Source organism: Lissotriton vulgaris, chromosome 8 (assembly GCF_964263255.1).
Source record: "Lissotriton vulgaris chromosome 8, aLisVul1.2, whole genome shotgun sequence".
NCBI lineage: Eukaryota > Metazoa > Chordata > Amphibia > Caudata > Salamandridae > Lissotriton > Lissotriton vulgaris.
Window position 1 is genome coordinate 686,744,804 of NC_141696.1, and position 20,403 is coordinate 686,765,206.

At 49.2% G+C, this 20,403-nt stretch overlaps 1 protein-coding gene across 1 annotated transcript in view; it reads right to left on the bottom strand.

Moving 5' to 3' along the window:
- SMS (spermine synthase) overlaps positions 1–20,403 on the bottom strand; it is a 706,719-nt gene that overhangs the window by 243,140 nt on the left and 443,176 nt on the right. The window contains exon 6 of the mRNA XM_086934550.1: positions 2,309–2,463. Coding sequence (XP_086790676.1) covers positions 2,309–2,463 — 155 coding nt within the window. The remainder of the gene's footprint in view (positions 1–2,308; positions 2,464–20,403) is intronic.

A 20,403-nucleotide genomic window follows, 5' to 3' on the forward strand; every position in this document is an offset into this window, starting at 1 on the left:
CTGTTTATGGGTCATTCATGCAATAAGAGATGGATCCCAGCCTCGTAGGATAGCAATTTCAGTGGTTGGAGGTCAGGGGTGATCATGATCACTTTTTTTATCTAGTGATAAGCCTGGCTGGCGCATTCAGTGTAGCCTTTAGCGGTGAAACTGTGATTTTCGGGAGGCCTACAAGGGTAGGCACTACCATAACCTAATTTCGATAATACAAGAGCTTTTACGTCTGTTTGGAGGTCCGCCAAGGGAAGGAAAGGTTTTAGTTTCCCTAGTGGATTCAGTTGGAGGTTAGCTCCTTTGGCGGCGGCACTGATGTGCTTTTGCATTTAGAGGGAATTGTCCAAAGTGATACCTAAGGATATTGCAGAGTCAATGATGCATGGGGTGAAGTTTAAGACAGTGAAATGTGGGAACCTTTCTTTGATATTAGGGGTGATGGACGGCGGAGAAATCAATAGGAATTCTGTTTTGTGGACATTGACTTTGAGATGGTTGCGAGTCAATCAATACTGTGTTTTTATCAGGATGTTATTGAGGCTATTGATGCTGTCGGTAAAGGTGATTTTCATATAGAGCCAAGTGTCGTCTCCATACATGTGGTAGGAGATGTGGGAGAGTTTGAAGATTTTGGTTAGGGGCTCCATAATTAGGTTGAACAATGTCGGGGAGAGAATAGAACCTTGGGGAACGCCAAGTGACACTGTTGACTGATCAGAAAGGGTGTGGTTGGTTAGAATGATCTGAGTTCTATTGTGAAGGAAAGAGAAAAAACATTTTAGAATGGAACCGGAAAGACCCATTATGTGCTCAATAGGTTGAAAAAAGTTTTTATGATTGACCGTGTCAAATGCAGTCAAGTAATATTAGTAGCCAGAAATCATTTTGGTGAAGTGATCGCAAGGTATTGTCAACAATGTGGACTATGGCGGTATCGGTGATGTGACCCGGTCAGAAATCAAATTGGTATTTGTCGAATAGTTGGAAATGCTAGATGCGATTGGGAAGCTGTAAGTGCACACAATATTTTAAGAGTTTTGGCTACGGTTGAGAGACTGGAGGTAGGGCGGTAGCTGTTAGGATCGGACTGGTCGGAGTTTTTTTTTTTTTTAGGATGGGAGCAACCTGGCCGCTTTTGAGGAAGTCAGGTATGGAGCCTTGGGTGAGTGAGCATTGATTATAATTGCCCATAGGGGGAGAAGGAGGTGAATGGACTGGTTTAGGAGTTTGAGGTAGGTGGATCGTTGAAGTGGTTGGAGTATTTCAGAGACGTCAATAGTTTTAAGATGTCTTTTTGTTGAAGGTTTTAAATTTAGCTCCAGGTGGCGTTTTTAGGTTTGTGTGGAGGGGTTCTTGAGCAATCTTCCAGTTTGAGTTGGGGCGGGGGGGGGTCTCAGGGTAGATGTTTTGTAGTGTTCCGCAGGTCTGTGGTGATTAGCTTGGTTTACCCAGCAAAAAAGTAGGCAAAGGTTTCCCAGTTAGGTAGAGTTTTATTGTCTGAGGATGGGGGATCTCTTTTTCAGTTTGTCTGTTTTTTATGTTGATTTTGGAAGAATGCTGCTTTGGATCTCCTGATGTGCCTATTGTAGGCACTACGTCTGTCGTAGTAGTTTGAGGTTGGGCAGAGAGGGTGTATGTCTCCATGATCTTTTTCAAGTCTGCGATGTTGGCGTTCTTCGTTAAGGATACAATTGAACGAGAGGTTTGATCTTTTAGGCAGTATTCTCTTTAGTGTTTGGAGGTAAGAGTGTCCATGATTTTTGACATGGAATTCTTGTAGTGTTCAGTGAGGGCTTGAGCATGATACATGGATGAAGCCGGGATCAGGATGTTGTTGCACAAATAAGACATAGTGAGTGGGTTAATATTGCAGATGTCTCTGACCCAATGCTGTACTGGCATTTATACTGTTAGGTCAAACCTACAAATCCTTTTCCCCCGTTGGAGGGTGGCTCCCTCTCCAACAATCCCTCAACCATAAATAATGGAAAATCGCTTCCACAATACTCCTTCAAGGGCACCACTGACATGCAAATCTCGGACAAATATGTAAATTAAATATATAAACTTTGAGACAACACAGGCAGACTGTGACAACATTCAGTATGTAGGATTGAGACTGGGGACTAGAAACAAAAAGTGAGGATGTAAGAAAATGGTTCAGCAAAAATGTTTTGTACCTCTATGGTTATAGAGATTCCATATCACAGTTTATGAAAGTTGTAGGATTACTCTCAACAGTTACTTTGAGTTCACAAAGATATGTCAAACATAGAGCCAATTAAAGTTTTAGCATGAATAAAAAAAAGGATATCTCTACCATCGTGACCATCTTTGGTTTTAGTTTCACTATTTCATACAGAATACCGCCATCTCCTCCTCCGAGAATTAGCACTTCCTTTCCAAAGTAATCTTCCTTTCCACTGCCCATTATGGCTTGTGTGTATGCTAAATCACTCTCTGCTAAATCTGTGGATATAACAGGAGAAAATAAGAAGCTGATTATTAAATTATATGAAACATCAATCATCTATAAACAATTTGGTTAGTTTACATAATGTGTATATACTATATATATATATATATATATATATATATATATATATATATATATATATATATATATATATATATATATATATATATATATATATATATATATATATATATATATATATATATATATATATAGAATATCCATACAAATATAATAAAGAGAGAGCCCAAACCTTTGAGGCGGGTAATCTCAGGAACCACAGCACCAATCACAACACCCAATACAGCATTGGAAAGGGCAGATGCAGCAGAAGGACATAGGCTATGCAGACGCTCACCATATACATTTAAAAGGTAAAAGAACTGTGTCATCAAAGTAGTCCCTTGTGGGCGTGTCTGCGTTGTGCTGTGGGCGTGTGCTGGGTGTGTGACAAACGCTGGGGTCGTGTGGTACATGCCGCCCTTCATGCCATGTCTGATATCGTGTGCTAATCACACCCTGCTACCTTTAAATACCCCTGCACCTCATAATCATAACCCACCCTTACTCCTTAAAATACCCCAACACCCTTAAACACTAACCCATCTTAACCCTATAAATATACCCTGTACCCCAAAACCCAAACCTATCCCTAAACCCGAAAAATACCCCTGTACCCCAAAACCCAAACCTACCCAGAACCCTATAATTACCCCTGTACCTCAAAACCCAAACCTACCCCTGAACCCTAAAATACCCCTGTACCCCAAAATCCAAACCTAGCCCAGAACCCTAAAAATACCCCTATACCCCAAAACCCAAACCTAGTCCTGAACCCTAAAAATACCCCTGTACCCCAAAACCCATATCTATCCCTAAACCCTAAAACTACCCCTGTACCCCATAACCCAAAACTATATCTCAACCCTTAAAATACCCAAACACCCCAAAACATATACTTCAGTACCCCAAAACATATACCCATACTTACCTTATCCAAACATTAAAAAAAAACATGCGTTTACCATTCATGCATTTACAACGAATTTCGTTGTAAATGTATGCGTGGTAAAAGTATATAAAATGTAATGCCATGCGTTATAATGGCATTGCGGAGTCATGGTACTTTCGCAATGAAAGTATGTGGAGTGATGGTATGCGGAGAGAAAGTTGCGAAATAATGGGCGTTTACCCTTCCCTGGTAAGTACATTGGTGGCACGGCGGCCCACATCTCCAGCAACAAACTCATATTTTTTCACCACCCATTCGAAAAATGCACAGGTCTCTCTCATTGATGGCCAGCACGACATACACTTTTAGACACACCTCCCGCCACAAGTTCTAGAATTGCGAACTTTAGAGCTGAGGAGCTACGTTCGAATCTAGGCATCAGCTCAACATTCTGTGATTCCAGGCAAATCGCTTTGTCTCCCCGTGCCTACCACAAATGAATCTGTTCTTCTGTAATGTAAATTGTGCTCATGCCATGTTGTCGAGTTCGCGCTATATAATATTGCAAGGAAAAATAAAGTAGGGAAACTCGAGTTCACACACTACTGAACGCGCACTCTTAAGTGCATCAGCAGTGCACTGTGAATCGGAGCGTTTCACAGGCCTGTCACAGATCAGGAGCGCATTCGAATCCATCTACCTGCCGCCACTCGCGGCTGCCGCAGCGTGACTTCCTGGAGACCCTCGGAGCCTCGTGGGGTATTGCAGCCCCTTTGCCTGTCCTCGAAGTGCCCCAGCACCCCTGCATCCCACGGCCACGCTCCCACTGCCATCTGGGGAGCCGGCCGCCGAGTGGAGTGCAGGAGGACTACACCTCCCAGCAGACCAAGCGAACCGCGTGGTCACTCGTCAGCGCCAGGAGGCGCATTAAATTAGAGGGAGCCCTGCAGAGCGGGGGAGCGCATTCGAATCCATCTACCTGCCGCCACTTGCGGCTGCCGCAGCGTGACTTCCTGGAGACCCTCGGAGCCTCGTGGGGTATTGCAACCCCTTTGCCTATCCTCGAAGTGCCCCAGCACCCCTGCATCCCGCGGCCACGCTCCCACTGCCATCTGAGGAGCCGGCCGCCGAGTGGAGTGCAGGAGGACTACACCTCCCAGCAGACCAAGCGAACCGCGTGGTCACTTGTCAGCGCCAGGAGGCGCATTAAATTAGAGGAAGACATCCCTCGCGGTACGCCGGGCGAAGCCCGGGCAAAGGGCGGGCCGTCCAAGGCCGATCGCGGCTGGGCTGGGCTACCCCTCTGAGACTACGTTTTCCTGACAAGGTACTGTTCAGGTCTCTTTGGCCTTCTGACCCTGTGATTTTAACCCTCCCCCTGGAGCCTGGGTTTTATTGTTTGACTTTTTACGTGTCCAATTGAACGGCCGCTTGCATTGTCGGGATGGGGAAAAGGAAAACAATGGAAGGGGGGGTGCTGGTGACAAACAAGAAAGGGAAAAAGGGAAAAAAAGGTACCCACGGGGCAAGTAACTGTGTAATGGACAGAATTGACGGGTTGGTGTCAGAATGTGAGGAGATTCTAAGTTCTGGTGTAGTAGGCTTGAAAGTGGGTGGAACACAATGTAAAGATGATGCCCCAAGCAATCACCAACCAAATATCCCCTCAATGTTCACGAAAAAATCGAAGCCATCAACCAACCTCATCACACACCCTGCCACTGCCGACGTTATAGTGCATATTGATTCCCCTACCCCGCCAGATCAGGACATTGCCAATGTCGAGGTTGTTAACCATGCTGGGGACCCTCCTTACAATATTTCCTGTTCCAATAGATTTGCGATCCTTGAGCACATGACCGAAGGACAAACTACACAGGGGCCGCTGAGCTGCCACGGTTTGAGAGTTAACCCTATGGCACAAAGTTGTGGCTGTAACGAAACTAACTTAGGGCTACAGCGGAAAATAGAAACCCTGGAAAATGAGGTGGAACAATTAAAGAAAATGGTAGCAACCCTCTATTCCAGGCTCACACCATCGAAACCCACCCTTAGCCCACCAATTACTCCCACACCTCTTGCAACCTCTATGCATAAGGATGCCTCTGCAAACAATCCACCGTGTAAACCACAATGCACTGGCAAAACCATTGCGCAGAGGGTACAAGGGTTAAGAAGAACTGCACCCCTAGTAGCAGCTCCCTCTGGGGATAGCGAAAACACAGGCACCCAGAAGCTACCGACCTACCGCATCCTGCGCACCAGGGGGAGGTAATACCCTCCGCATCCAGCCGCCTGCTGGTGAACCAAACCGCCATCCCCCTCGGGACCCAACTATGGACCCTAGGGCTATAGTCTATATGGTAAAGGTACCAAAACTCAGAGATGGCCAGAGTTGTGAATCCACCGAGTCTCTACGTAACAAAGCGATTCACTGGCTGCGCCACACGAGAGGTTGTAGATCTATAATACGCGAAGATATACAGGGTACCAGGAGAATCAGCCAGTGGAATTCAGCCCTAGACTGTATCGAGCTAAGGCTCAACGATCCCGTCCTTGCTGAAAATCTCTTAGCGTTGGAGTTCCGCACCACAGCCCCCGACCATTGAATAATCCAATTAAGACACAAACCTATCTGGCCGGAAACTGACCATGAGGGCAGAGCTGAACTCGGGGCAAGGGGAGACGTTTCTGGGTTGAATAAAGTCGATTGACTAGCCCACAACGATTCTGACCCCAATTCTATTATTCCATCTCCAACATACTCGATAGATCTAGAAACCTCTGGGGATACCACATACCCTGGATCACCATCGACACACTATCCGATCTTGGACAATGCCCTCCATAGATCTGACACAATATACTCCATTCCTAGTGAAACAACAATTAATAACAACCCTATCCCGGTTCCCCTGAACGTATTATCATGGAACGTAGCAGGGTTAGAAAAGAAGCTTAAACTCCCAGAATGGCAAAACTTTGTGGGCAACCACGAGGTATGCCTTTTTCAAGAAACCTGGAGCCTATTCCCCTTACACAAAGTGGGCTACACAACATTCTACATTCCTGCAACTAGTTCAGGTAGAGGGCGACCATCTGGGGGGTTAATAATTTGGATCAGTATCGACCTCAATTGGGGAATCACTGTACACCCTGGCCGGTCCAACGACATTTTGCATTTGACAATTAAAAACACACCCAATCGCCCGCAACTCGAGCTATTTAACATCTATGCCAGAGGTTCCCAGGGGGCTCGGATGTGCCCAGTCATTTCGACATTGGAGAGTATGTTGGAAAGAGCACCGTCTCACTCCAATGTGGTGGTAGCTGGGGATTTTAATGTGACCTTTGAGCCCCTTGGCTTGGATGTTCAAGAGGGAATCGCTGAAGAGGATGCTAAATGGGATATTCCGTCCCTCACTATAGATCTAATTAAAAAATGGTCTCAGCGGGCCATTCAAATAAACACCCTGGGGTTGGAGTATGACCTAAGGGCCGTGAATGGGAGGACCCGTTCCGACCAACATGGTGCATACACTTAACCGGATATCGTCCCCCTCCAGAATCGACTACATACTCCTGGACGTCCGCCTATGGTGTAACCTTATTGACATGGGAGTTGTAGCCTCCTCGGATAGTGACCACAACCCACTCTGCATGCAGTTAAACAACATTTGGCAGCAGGGTGGGCCTAAGGTACATAATCGCCCACTAATGGCAAGCAGAGAGGTAATCCCTTCCAACTGCAAGCGACGCCTGAAATGGCATAAAATCTCCCAACAAGAGGAGAAATTATCACGCATCAGGGAGGAAGTAGTTGCTAAGAACACCGAATTGACAACACTTTATGGTGTTGGGGAGGAGCAGACTATATCTAATTTTAAGAACTTTTATCAAACTGCGATAGATAGGCTTAGTTCTTTTTTTATTTTTGAAGGGAATCCAGCAAAGAAACAAGACCTTAAAAAAACGAGTAATCCTTGGTATTCCAAAAAATGCAGGGAAAAACGGGCAGAGATAGGGTCCAGTATAAGGGCAAAGGATTCAATTGCAGTTAAGATTGCAAGGAAAGAATATACCAGGGCTCTGACCGAGGCTAAACGAACCTGGGAGGAGGCTCACTGGCAGGAATTGAAGGAAGCTTCGCTGTTGAAGGATTCCACTTTATTCTGGAGTTTGATTAACTGTAGGGATAGGAAATTAGAGGACCCAATGCCAAATCATATCACCTGCCTTCAGTGGTATGAGCATTTTTCAAACCTCTACCGAGGCGAAGTTTGCTCAGAACTTCCAACAATAGAACCTGCCCCTGAAGCTGGCGTAGCACAGGAACCCCTTGATAAATTTGACATCCATGAGGTCGAGCTAGCAATAAATAATATTGCCCCTGGAAAGGCAGCAGGCCCTGATGGCCTTCCAGGGGATCTGCTTTTACACGACCCCACACCATGGGCTCAGTTCATTCTTCTTGTTATGAATATGATAGCCAGAGGAGCTGATGTTCCAGACAGCTGGAAAGGAGCCGAGGTAGTTTCAATCTTTAAAAAGGGGAGTAGAGAGGACCATGCCAACTACCGACCAATCAGTTTGATTGACGTGATACAGAAGGTGGTTGGCAGGGTCCTTCTTTCAAGAAAAAGAACCTGGATAGACAAGGGCAACATCCTTTCACACTTCCAGGCAGGATTCAGGCAGAAGGTCGTCACGATGGACCAGGTCGATAGGTTCTTCATGATCTATTGGAAGTCAGTCACCCTGGGGAAAGGGAGTTTATACCTGGCTTTCATAGATCTGAGGACGGCTTTCGACCTGGTCCCTCGTGACAAACTCTGGAAGGTGCTTGAGCACCTGGGCATGCCACCCTATATCCTTGACTTCTTAAAAAGATTACACTGTGACAATTATGCAAGGATTAGATGGGGAACCTAAGGGGAACTGGCTGAGAGGATCGTGGTAAACAGAGGGGTACGTCAAGGGTGCGTGTTGGCCCCACCCTATTTTCTTTATTCATCAATGGTGTGGTGGGCCACCTTAATAAGGAACCAGCGGTTGCCCCAACACTAGCAGGGGAGAAGACACCTACCCTTCTGTTTGCCGACGATACCCTTTTAATTTCAAAGTCACCCGCCGGCCTCCAGAAACTGCTCAACAGATTTGATTCATTTTGCAAGGAGCAGGGGTTAACCATCAACACTGATAAAACCAAACTGATGACCACAAGTCCGTCCAAAAGTTTCAGGAATAACATCTCCCTAAACAAGGTCCCTCTTGATGTGGTTTGATTATCTAGGGATCAGGATTTCGAAAGGTATGAAGTGGGCAGCCCACCTAGATAAGATGCTCCTAAATCACAAACGGGTGTCCGGGGCCATCATCAGGGAACAGAATCTCTCTGTGAGTAGGCCGGTTGCCCCGGCGCTTGCTATCTATGAGGGGAAAGCATTGCCCTCGGCCCTCTATGGAGCAGAACTGTGGGGAATAGAGACACTCGGAGAGCTAACCAAGTCTGAGAATACATTTTTAAGATCCATTACCTCGCTTCCTGCCTCAACTCCCCTGAAACCTTTGTTTTATGACACAGGTAGAAGGAGCATACAGGACATTGCCAGACTTTGTCCCATACTCTACTGGGTTTGCCTAAAGAGGTCCGCAGAGCTGTCCAACTATGCCAGGGCCTTCGACGAACTGCTGGCCCTTGACTCAGGGTGCAGGATAAAATGGCTGGCAGACCTCAGACATCTCACTGGCCTTATCGGGATGAGCGAGGCCTGGGATTCTCAGTCACCCCCCTCCAAGCTGGAGCTTAAACATGCTTACTGGGAATGGGTGTCGGAACGGGATCAATCCATCCAAAAATCAGGGAAATTGACAGAGGGTTTCTTTGAGTATAAAAGCACCTGCAGTCTGGAACCCTACCTCGATTTTATCCAGGCACCTAGGGATAGATCCCTATACATCCAGATGAGATTTGGAACCCTGCAAGTTAACAGCTTTACTTCACAATGGAAAGGTCCGAATCGTGCCCCGGAACCCTGTCCTAGTTGTGGCCATCCTGAGGAGTCAATTGCCCATCTGTTCCTGGCATGCCCGGCATACAAAAACGCCAGAGAAAAGTGGCTCAAACCAGCATGCAGGGTACTGGGCTTTATGAGCCATGTTGCAGCCCTGCACATCTTGAAAACTGATACCTCCTCTTTGACAAACGTTTGTGGTGTGGCCAAATTCCTGGGGCGTGCCTGGCTAATCAGACAAAAGTACTGTGACAATTGCAAGGCAACTACAACTGCCTAATAAGGAACTCTGATTTTGGTCCAGTGTGTCCACTGCAAGTCGAGGAACAATATGGGTCGTAACCTTCCTCTCTGCCGTAATGGAAATCTCGGACCTATGGATATGATGTTATATTTTCCCCTTCTGTTTAACTTTTATGACATTTTATTATTTGTGCAGAATTTTTAACTGTCTTTTTAAGGAAAATTGCTATACATAATTTTTTTATTCTGTAAAATGCTTTTATGATAAATCTTTTATCGAATAAAGCCTATCAATCAATCAATATCAAAACAAAATCCTACAAAACAATATAATACTGGCCAGCAGCAATTCATACCCGGACAACGTCGGGACGGGTATATATATATATATATATATATATATATATATATATATATATATATACAAAGCAATATCTGCTCGCCAGTCGAAACCACAGAAGGTAAGGACCACCACACGACTTCCTGAGTGTTAAAACAAGCGTTTATTATCCATTTTAGCAGTTTCAGCAGGCATGACGCGTTTCGGGCAGGGACTGCCCTTGATCACATATATGCATATATATATATGCACATGTGTATTTTATACAATTATTTACATGTATACACATATATAAACACACATATATATATCCACGAGAAACTCCTTGTATCCAGAAACGAAAACCCAGGAGACAGACCACAGGACCAGATGACAGGTTTCTTCTTTTTATTTGCTCAAGTTTGTGCAAGAGTGCATTACGCGTTTCGGGCTACCAGAGCCCTTGTTCACATATATATATATATATTATATTCTGCACTAAAGTCTGTGCAGTCCTCGTTAATTTTTTAATTCATATTTTATTTATTTCCTGACTTGGGTAATTAAAACCATACCTGAAAAATAAAAAAGTATAAAAAAAGACAGCCGAAAAACAATTGTAATTAAAACGAAAAATACACTAATTAAGCTACCTCAAGCTAAGCACATTGAAACTAATACGGTGTGACCGACAAATAGAAAATGCTGAAAACTGACAGATGGGTAGAGATAAAGTGCATAGTGCATTTTAACATGTGTAAATTAGTAGGGTTGAGGAGCATAATGAATGTCTTTGCAACAGACAAACCTTGACAGGCGTGAATGCTATTCTCGGTGTAGGACTTCACAGAATCAAATGGCCTAACATTGTGCCCAGGGCTAATGAGATATAAAAAGAGCTGGAATAGATAGACATATTACTAATTGGAGACCGCGTTTCAATAGGAAATGTGTTTTGTGCTGTGTTGGTAATAACTTTGAAACCGTTTGACGAATCTCGATGAAACTTTACAAAAAGAAGTGCACTTTTTGGCTAGTTTGTGCATAGAAAGTTTTGGGTTGATCGTCATAGCAGAAATCAAGAAAAAAAAAAAAGGGGGGGGGGGGCAAAATACAAAATAACCAGGCATTTTCTATATACTTTTTTAGACAGTGCTACTGCAAAAACCGCTGACTGAACAAAACCAGATGTGGCAGGAACCTAGATCTTAGCTTAGAAAGTAGAGAAGTGTGGCTCACTGGTTAGAGCAGGCAGACCCTGAAGCAGAGGTCAGACCCGGGACCAGGGTTCAATTCCCGACGCGGCAGGGTCTTGAGCTCAAATGTCCATGGACTCGATAATTCTCGCTTCGGTGTCTGACCTAATCATGGGTTCACACTCTGCAACTCTGGGCATTAAGCTTGCTTAATCTCCACAACGGCCCCCCGCGGCGGGATGCCTGGCTTTCACCTTGGGGATGCCCTGTAGGGGCTATCTCACAGGGAAAAGCCAGGACGGGTTCCCAAGGCAAGCGCCGAGATACCTCCCCAGGTGATCGAGCGCTATATAAGAACATACAAAACAAAAACAAAAAGTGTGCTTTTTGGTATTTGGTGTAAATCCAGTCAGTAGTTTTTGAGAAATTAAGGTTTACAAATATTTGGACGGTTAGGTCCACAAGAGTCTCGCGGGTGAGCCAATTTCCAAATAGAGCACTCTAATCGGCAGCAAGAGCTTTTTTTTCATTGAGCCATCTCGCTCCCACAGGAGTTAGGCTCCAGCAGGAGCAAAAGGTCTGATTAGCTGTCAGCAGCATGAGTACAATGTTCCTCGTAGCCTTTCAAGGGCTCAGGAACTGTTCGCAGTCCTGAACTTAAAAAAAAAACAAAAAGTAAATTGTATAGCAAGGTAGGGATACTGAGAGGGATTATAGCAAAAAACAAAATTATATATATGTTTGCCGCCAAGTATATGAGGAGTGGGCTTGGGTACGGCACCCTTGTCCATTTTGGGCCTTGGGAACCCCATCCCCGGGGTCGTATTCTATATGAAAGGGGAGGGGGCATGCAGCCCCCCTACTCAAGCTGTTTTTAGCCCCTGGCACCTCATCCCACGTGGCCCAATGTGTTTAATAAGAGGCACTCCATGCCCTGGGGCCAGTTTACTTGCGGTGTCCCAGGGGGGCCACCCCGGGACACATTGTTTTACCTGCCTGCACTGGTGAAGACAGGGAAACATGTGTTTGCTCCCATCTGGCGGTAGCATTTTCAATTCTCCCACCAAACGGGAGAAAACAAAAAGTCTGCTACCAGGGAAAGGGAGCATCATAAATGCTCCCCCTGGCTGGGAGAAGACTGAACTTCTGCTTTCCTATCTGCACTGATGCGAGAAAGGAAACAGAACAACATACGGCTCCCACCTGGAGGGAGCAGCATAATTAGCTGCTCCCTCCGGCTGGAAACAATGCTGGTTCCCACACCTTGCGGGAGCTGGATGGAACTGAAGGGCCCTGGTGCTCCTCCCCCAGCCTCCAGCGTGTTGTCTGCAGGTGCCCCAGGTGGGCATTGGAGCACCGACCTATATTAAAAGCAGGCACCTCAGAAGGGGTAGCGCAACGCCCCCTCCAAAAATAAACAAGGAACTGGGGGATGGGGTTCCTAGGGCCTGAGAAGGCTTGGGAGAGGGTCTGTTTGGCCTACTTCCCCCTTTTTAATTATATTTGGCCCCATATAATGCTCAGGGAGGGGGGGGGGTGTTTTTTAATTACTTATTCCCAGGGATTGGGTTTCCCGGGGCCTAATAAACTTGGGATGGGTGCCAGGCCGCGTACTCTCTCGATTTTTATTTTATTTGGCCCTGAGGCATGGGGTCGCAGGGCCTAATTAAGGGCCACAGAGGGGTCTGCATTCCACTCCCCTTCATATATTTGTTTTGGCTGCAGAGACTGGGGTCCCCTGGGCTTGAATGCCCACCCTACGCTGAAAATGGCAAAGCCAGTGCATGGTGTGAGGTAAGCAGCCTGCTGGGGATTTAATTACATGGCCTAGCGAGAGAACAAGCTGAGGCCAACCCCACTGTGCACGTCAAACGCTGTGTGCAGCGAGGGGGTGGCTGTCTGCTGGGAGATAGACGCAGGGCCTGACTGCAAGACAGGTCAGTTATCTAACCACATGCCAGGCAGAACCAAAGGCCGCGCATGGCGTGGTGTTGTTATATATAAACCAGTGGCGGCTGCCACTGGGTAGTTCTAGTTAGGATTGTGTTTCCATAGGTAATTAATTTTTTGTGTTGCTAATAATTTTAGCATTGTTTGACAAATTTCCACAAAACATTCCAAAAAAGGACTCTTTTCTTGCCTAGTTTGCGCATGTTAAGTTTAGGGATGATCCATCAAGTTAGGGATGAGAATTTTATTTTATTTATTTATTTTATTTAATGCGTTTTTATATAGCACAGACTTTACCCGAAGGTGTCGGAGCGCTTCACAATAGGAACAGTAGTGATACATGAGGAACAATTACAAGTCAGCATATTACAAAAGCAAATGTTACATTACATAAGGCAATAGTGACAATTGTGCATGTATCAAGAGCAAACAAAATACAAGAGGTAGCAAACAATACGTTACAAGAGGAAAAAAGTGCCATGTGTGTATGTTAAAAAAGCGTACAGTTTCCTATAGGAACTTTAGACACAGCTACAAGCCAAACAACAGAACAGATTTACACCACATTCGGTAGAAAGCCACCTCTAGGGTCCAGAAAGAGTGTTTTTGTGTTTGGTGTGTATCCATTGAGTAGTTTTTGAGTAATTACTGATATACTTTGTGTATATATGGATGCGGAGACTATGCGGATCCTGACAGATCTCAAAGTGAGATCTGATTGGCACTCACCACCTCAACAAGGAAGTGGTGGCAGCCATCTAAGGACATGGTCATGAGTCCTAAAAAAAAAAGATACAAGGAGGGAAAAGTAGGAATACCCTGACCCCCTAGGCCTGGTGGTGGGTCCCCTCACAGGCTGATTTCAGCCCTCTGGGCCTATCCCATAGGGCCCAGCCAAATGTGTACAAGGTGGAGGAGGGCTGCAGGCCCCACCCTCCCCAGGCCGATTTCATCCCCAGGTACCCCATTCCTCAAGGCCTAACCAAATATGCAAAGGGAGAGGTATCCAGCACAGCCCCCTCTCTGGGACACCATCCGCATCTACAAAGGGGAGGGGGGGTCACACAGCTCCAATTCCCCAGTGCTGGCTCATGCTATTTCAAGAGATGCCCAACCCCAGGACATTGCTCTTTCCCTGCTCGCACTGGCACGGGCAGGGAAACCGGTGTTTGCTCGTGCTTGGCGGGAGCAAATTCAAAACTCCTGCCAAGCGGAAGCAAACACCAAGTCCAATCCCAGCAGGCAGAAGTATGAAAAATGCTCCTGCCCACTGGGAGCGTACTTTATTTGTTTCTTTGCCTTGAATGAAGCGAGAAGAAACAGATAAAAAAATTGCTCCCACACACACGAAGCAGCATTTTTAGCTGCTCCATTTGGGCGGGAACAATTCCGGTTCCCACTAGGCTTCCCCTACCTTTGTCAACCGTAGTGTGGTGGGCACAAGTGCAACCACCCTTTGCTGGCCTGGCCCATGGGGACTGGGTCTCCAAGGCCTAAGTTAGCCTGGGGAGGGGGACCGCGCTGCCGCCCCCCCTTTGTACAATACGACAGGGCACTGAGAGGGAGGCCCAAGTGCCTCACACCTGTCAAAAATGTGCCTGGTCCCGCGAGGATGGGATCCCAGGGCCATATTAGGGCCAACCCCTGTTGGCGGTCTTTCGGGGGTTGGCCACAGGGCCTAACCCCAAGCCAGGCTTTGTGGCCAACTTCCCCGGGCACACAGCCTTTGGTTGTGTACAGTGAGGGGTTGGCTGCATGTGGGGGGTGTTGGCCACGGGCCAGGCCCTGCACATAACCCGCGGCATCCCGACGAACGCCCTCAGCAGCGTGGCGTTAGATGCATGCGGAGGGTTAGCTGCAGCAGTGCACTGCAAGAGGCTTGTGTGCTGGTGGGGTTGGATTAATATATGGTAATTAACTATTACTTTACATTAATAAAAATCTAGAAATACACAGTGTAGGAAAGTAGGATCTGCCTCTTATGGTTACCTCCACCTTTTGCTTCATGTGATACTGTTTTTGACTAGTCTGACTGGGATCCTGCTTATCAGGACCCCAGTCTATCTGTGTTCTCAGTAAGCTGTTATGCCATGTACTTAGGTACACTCCAGATTGGCTACTGGGGTACACTTGTCAGTCCCTAGCATTTGGTACCCATGTACCCAGGGCATAGGTAACACAAAGGCCTCCCATTGGCTGCAGCATGTATTATGCCACCCATGAGAGGTCCTGCAAAATGGAACTACAGGCCTGCCATTGCAGCCAGTGTAAGACAGTGCATGCATCTCTTACTTATATAGGTTTCCTATATCTAAGGGTCACTGTACTTACAACCTATACATCACCCCTATAGCAGGCCTTGACAATCCTGAAGGTAGGGTGCTTGGCTCAGAGTGAGAGGGTGCCCGTGCACGAGCAGGACACCCCTGCAGCCTACGGAGTCCATTCTCCAGTGTTTTGTCAGTGTATCTGCCATTTACGACATATAGAGTGGCATTATGAGGCCGCGTAATGACCAACTCTAAAACGGCTGAAAGTAACCGTAACCCCACACCAGTAACCAGTGTGAGAGGTATGATTCCACCCCTTAGAAATGGCCTTTGTGAGGTCCCTGGTGTTCCCGGTACCAGACTTCTAGTCCCGGGCAGCCCAAAATGGTTGCTGCCTACCAGAGACACATTTCTGCACTCGTGCTGCTGAGCCAAGCTCGAGCAGGGGAAGGCAGAACAATAGGCATCCTTTCACAGGGAGGTATGACCACCTTCCAGACAGGATATTGTGTATTAGGCCTGGGTGGATATGCTTCCCAGCTACTGTGTCAGCATGAGGGGCACATGTGGTGTCCCTGCGCATAGTCCAGTTCAAAACAGCCCTGGGAGCTGTTGGCTCCGGCACTGGTGCGAAACTGGACAAAGGACATGGGAGTAACCTCCCCACTGTCCTGACCCTCCCCTAGCCTCCTGGGAGGAGCTCCTGAATCTGTCCTACCCTCTACCATGGGTACAAAGGGCTTACCTGGCTGTAGGACCCTAGATTCGATGTGCACAAGATTCTGAAGCAGAAACCACTGAGGTTCGACCATCTGGACACTCTGGCCTTCGCTGGACTTCGTTTGGGCCCGACTTCGTCTCCCTCTCAGTCTGAAGCATCGTCTGTGCAGTGGCACTATACAGGCTCCATGCAAGACCTGTGGAGCATCTAGGGCAACAAAAGATATCTACCTTGGAGTGAAGGAGTCACTCCCCTGCAACCGCAGGAACCAATTCGCAATTGATTGGTCTGCTGCTCCTGAGCTCTTACGGACTCCGAAGGCTCCAGCAACACAGGAGGTGGCTTTCCAAGTCCCTCAAGGTCTGAGTTGCCCTCTCACCAAGTTGGAGGTCAGATTCCCTTGTGGGGGCTGCAATACCTGTACCCCTGTGCACCACTTACTTTTGCAAGTACATATGCTTGTTGGCGTTTCCAAAACAAGTGCACTGGGCTCCGAGTAGCCCCGACCTCTGGCACCATTTCCACCAAAAAAACTGCGGCCTCCTCGCACAGAGTGCTCCATGGGCTGCTGCTTTGAGAAACTGCTTGAGGTCCCCATTTCGACTCCTGTGCTTCCGGCCTATGGTTCCTCTTGAGGGTCAACACTGCTTTTCTTGGGCTCCCCTGGTTGCTCCAGGCCTGCCCTGACTACCCTGCGTCTGGTGAGTCTCCTGGACCTTGCTGGTCCGAACCGTAACCTTTACCTTCTTCGTGGGTTGCCGCGCCAAGGCTTGTTGGCGCTCCAGCTTGACACTGACCCCTCACCACTCGACATCCTTCGTGGGACAGCTCGTATTCGGCTCCTGGTTATCCTCAACGTCTCCTGGTCCCTGTGACTGCAGAGTCAATAACCCCCTCTACGCACCTGAAGCACCAGACATCAGTGGGTAGTTGTCTACTGTCACTCCTGAGGAACCCAGACTCTGTCTCCTCTGCTTTCAGGTACTCTTCATCAAGAATCCACCTTTGAGTTCCAACTGACACTTTCCTTCTTCCCTGCAGTGGCTCTTCTTTGAAATTCTCCACTGAGTTTAACTGCTGTTTCTGACACCACTTCAACCCTATGCCCCCGGCTTCCCTGGGATAACTCTGGTACTACGGTATCCACGAGGTGGGATGGCTCTCCAACCTCCTAAGTTCCACTGGGTTTCTTCAAAGTCCACTCCACCAGCAAAGATTCGGCTCGAACTAGGTCTAACGAAGCAACTCCTCGCAGGTGAGGTTCATACATCAAGTGCTGCCACAAACTCACTGAATCACCAGCTGTGGCAGGACTGTGCAGCATACCTACCTCGCCGACCAAAGCCTACCTGGAGGAGTCGCTCGCCATAACGGGATTAGTCGACCTATGGGAAATCTCAATAACGCATTTACACTTAAAACGCATCACTAATAAGGTTGTCTCTACTTTGCAGAAGACAAAGCTGCATTTGCACACAGGAGCCATGCATGGATGACTCTATCCACTTATAAATCATTTGGATCACAGGCATACTTTGATCTAGGGTACTCAAGGAAGTCTAAAGAAGCTTTCGGGGCGTGGCTAGCAGCCGATGGGAGCGGACGCAGCCTAGTGAGGCTCCCGACCCTCAGCCCGCTTATCCGTCTTACATCCGGAACCAGACGTGGGATCCCCGTGAATCTCGGGTCGATCCCACGTATACCATCTGTGCCTGCTCTGGTCGAGTGACAAGCCGGCAGGACGACCACAACGAGCGCAACTGGCCACGGAGTACCCGAGGTGACGGGGCACAAAATGGCGGCATGGTGGCGATAGGCGACTGCGGCCTGTCGTCAACTCTGATCCGCCCAACTGTGTGAAGTCTGCGGGCCGGCGTGCGAGGGATTGACCCGACTGGCACCCCGGCGGATCCGGACCTTGAGGACACCGGTGCGGGACCCGGGCGGCTTGGTGGGGTTCCGGCCCGGGGTGCTCAGAAATTTACGCCCCGGCTTGAGGGCCTTCAACCCCCTGGAGGTGGCGCCACGGCGCCTGGAGGTGCAGCGAGAGCAACGCCGCGAGTGAGCGGGCAGCAGGCCGGAGAACCCGTGACATCAGCAGGATTTCGCCGCGGGACTGCCGGGACGCTGAAACGAGAACGACCGGCGGCTGCTGTGGGCTCCGTCCCTGAGGCCCTGTAACCCGGAGGTGGGAGAAAAGCGGGAGAGGCCAGAGGGGATTGCCCGGGGGTCCGACCGACCCGACTCTGGAGCGGCTGGTGGGGGACCTGGACATCCTCAACGGGGCACTACCCAACCGGGAGCGGAACTGTATGCCCCGGGTCTAGACCCAGCTGCCGATACCGGGGACTGCCGGAGAAGGAGCCGGGGGCCCGCGACGGTCCGGAGGTGCGCCCTGCTCGGCTAGGGGCGTCCGACCCATCGCCGGGCGGCTGGTGCGGATCATTGGGAGTGGGGAGCGCCGACAAGCGGGAGCCCCGCCTCACCCAGGAACATTGCGCCCGGACCCGGGCCTTGGGGACTCCAACCACTGGAGGTGAGAACTCCGCCTAGGCACCCGGCGGAGTAACGAGGGTGAAACTGCAGAGATCCGGACGGGGGATCCAGGCCAATTGGGACGCTGCAAGTTGTGAGCTCCTACAACTGGCCATTGTGGAGCCTTGGTGATAGGCGGCAACGAGGTGAAGAGGCTCCGGTCCCGGAGCGACAACTCGACTCCCCGGCGTTGGGGCCGGCTCCCCCCCTGCGCGCGCGGAGGCCCAGCACAGCAGCCAGTGCGAAGCCATCCTGAGGAGAAGTGACCCCGGCGCTGATCGGGGCGCCCGTGCCGAGCGAGGTAGAAGACCCGACCACAGCTGGGCTTCATCACTAGGGAGAGCGGCCGAGGATACCCCTACAGCTCCCCTGTGTGGCGAACGCATAACCATAGCGGCAAGGCCCCTGGAGTCTGACAAGCGCCACCAACAGGGGGGCGCCGACCTCGCAGAACGAGAGTCACCACCGCCTGGACAGCGCCCGCTTCTACTACGGGGTACGAATCGGCCACCTACTGAGTGAACTGACTGCCACCGACTGCCCTGGCAGGGCCAGCTGGTGCCGCAGAGGCGAGATGGGTTAACCGCGGGGACCGAAAGGAGATGGAGGCCCGACCACAGAGGCTTCAGAGGACGCCCAGCAGCCCCCTTCGGAGTTGCAGCTGATGCAAGACAGGATCCTCGATGCTATTGCAGCCACGAAGGACGCCCTGCACCGGGACATTGCTTAGGTATCGACGGGCCTGGGACTCCTGAGGGCTGACCATGGGAAACTAGCCGACAGGGTCAAAGAAACGGAAGTCACTCTGAAGGACATCGTGCCGGGATATAAAGCAATGGAAGGGAGGCTCACAGACGCCTTAGATCGCATACAAGCACTAGAGAGACGGGCGGAGGACGCCGAAAATCGCAGTCGGCGGAACAATGTGAGCTTGGTGGGCCTTCCGGAGAAAAAGGAAGGGGTGGACATGATGGGTTACTTAGACGACTGGCTGAGGACAGTGGTGGCCCCGGAGGGCCTATCCCCCTTCTTCACACTAGAGCGAGCACACCGTGTACCAGCCAGACCCCGAAGACGGGTCTACCTCCACGACCGGTGGTGATCAAACTGCTCCACTACAGGGACAGAGACTGGCTGTTGCAGCGAGCGAGGGAGGCGGGTCCCTTCCAGGTATATAACAGTAAAGTCACGCTGTTCCCGGATTACACCTTTGAAACTCAAAAACTACGTGCCTCGTTCCTGTCCATTAAAAAAGAACTGCGCACGGAGGGACTGCAGTACTCGCTTCTATTCCCGGCCAGGCTCCGAGTACTAGTAGATGGGAAAGCTTTATTCTTCACGACATCGGCGGAGGCATGGACCTGGTGGGACACCTACAAGGCTGGAACGGATGGCGCCCGCTTCAGAGCTGAGGAGGAGCTCCAACAGCGCCCAGTACGACATTCCAAGAGGCTCCGGAAACGTAGACAGTACTCGAAAAAACCGACGGAATCTCAGACTGGGGAGGAACGGAAGGCGGCGCTGCAAGCAGTAAAGGAAGTTTCTGGAGTGGCATCGTCACCGCTGGAGAGGGAGTCGGTCTCGGAGGAATTAAGAACGGGCTCGGAAAACTGAACTGTCAGAAGTGGACAGTACGAGGGGTCCGAAGGTCACGCCACAAACCGCAGAAGAAGTCTTCGGCAACTGGGACATGGGGGACTGGCTGCGACAGTCTGGCTAGTATGGCGCGCACG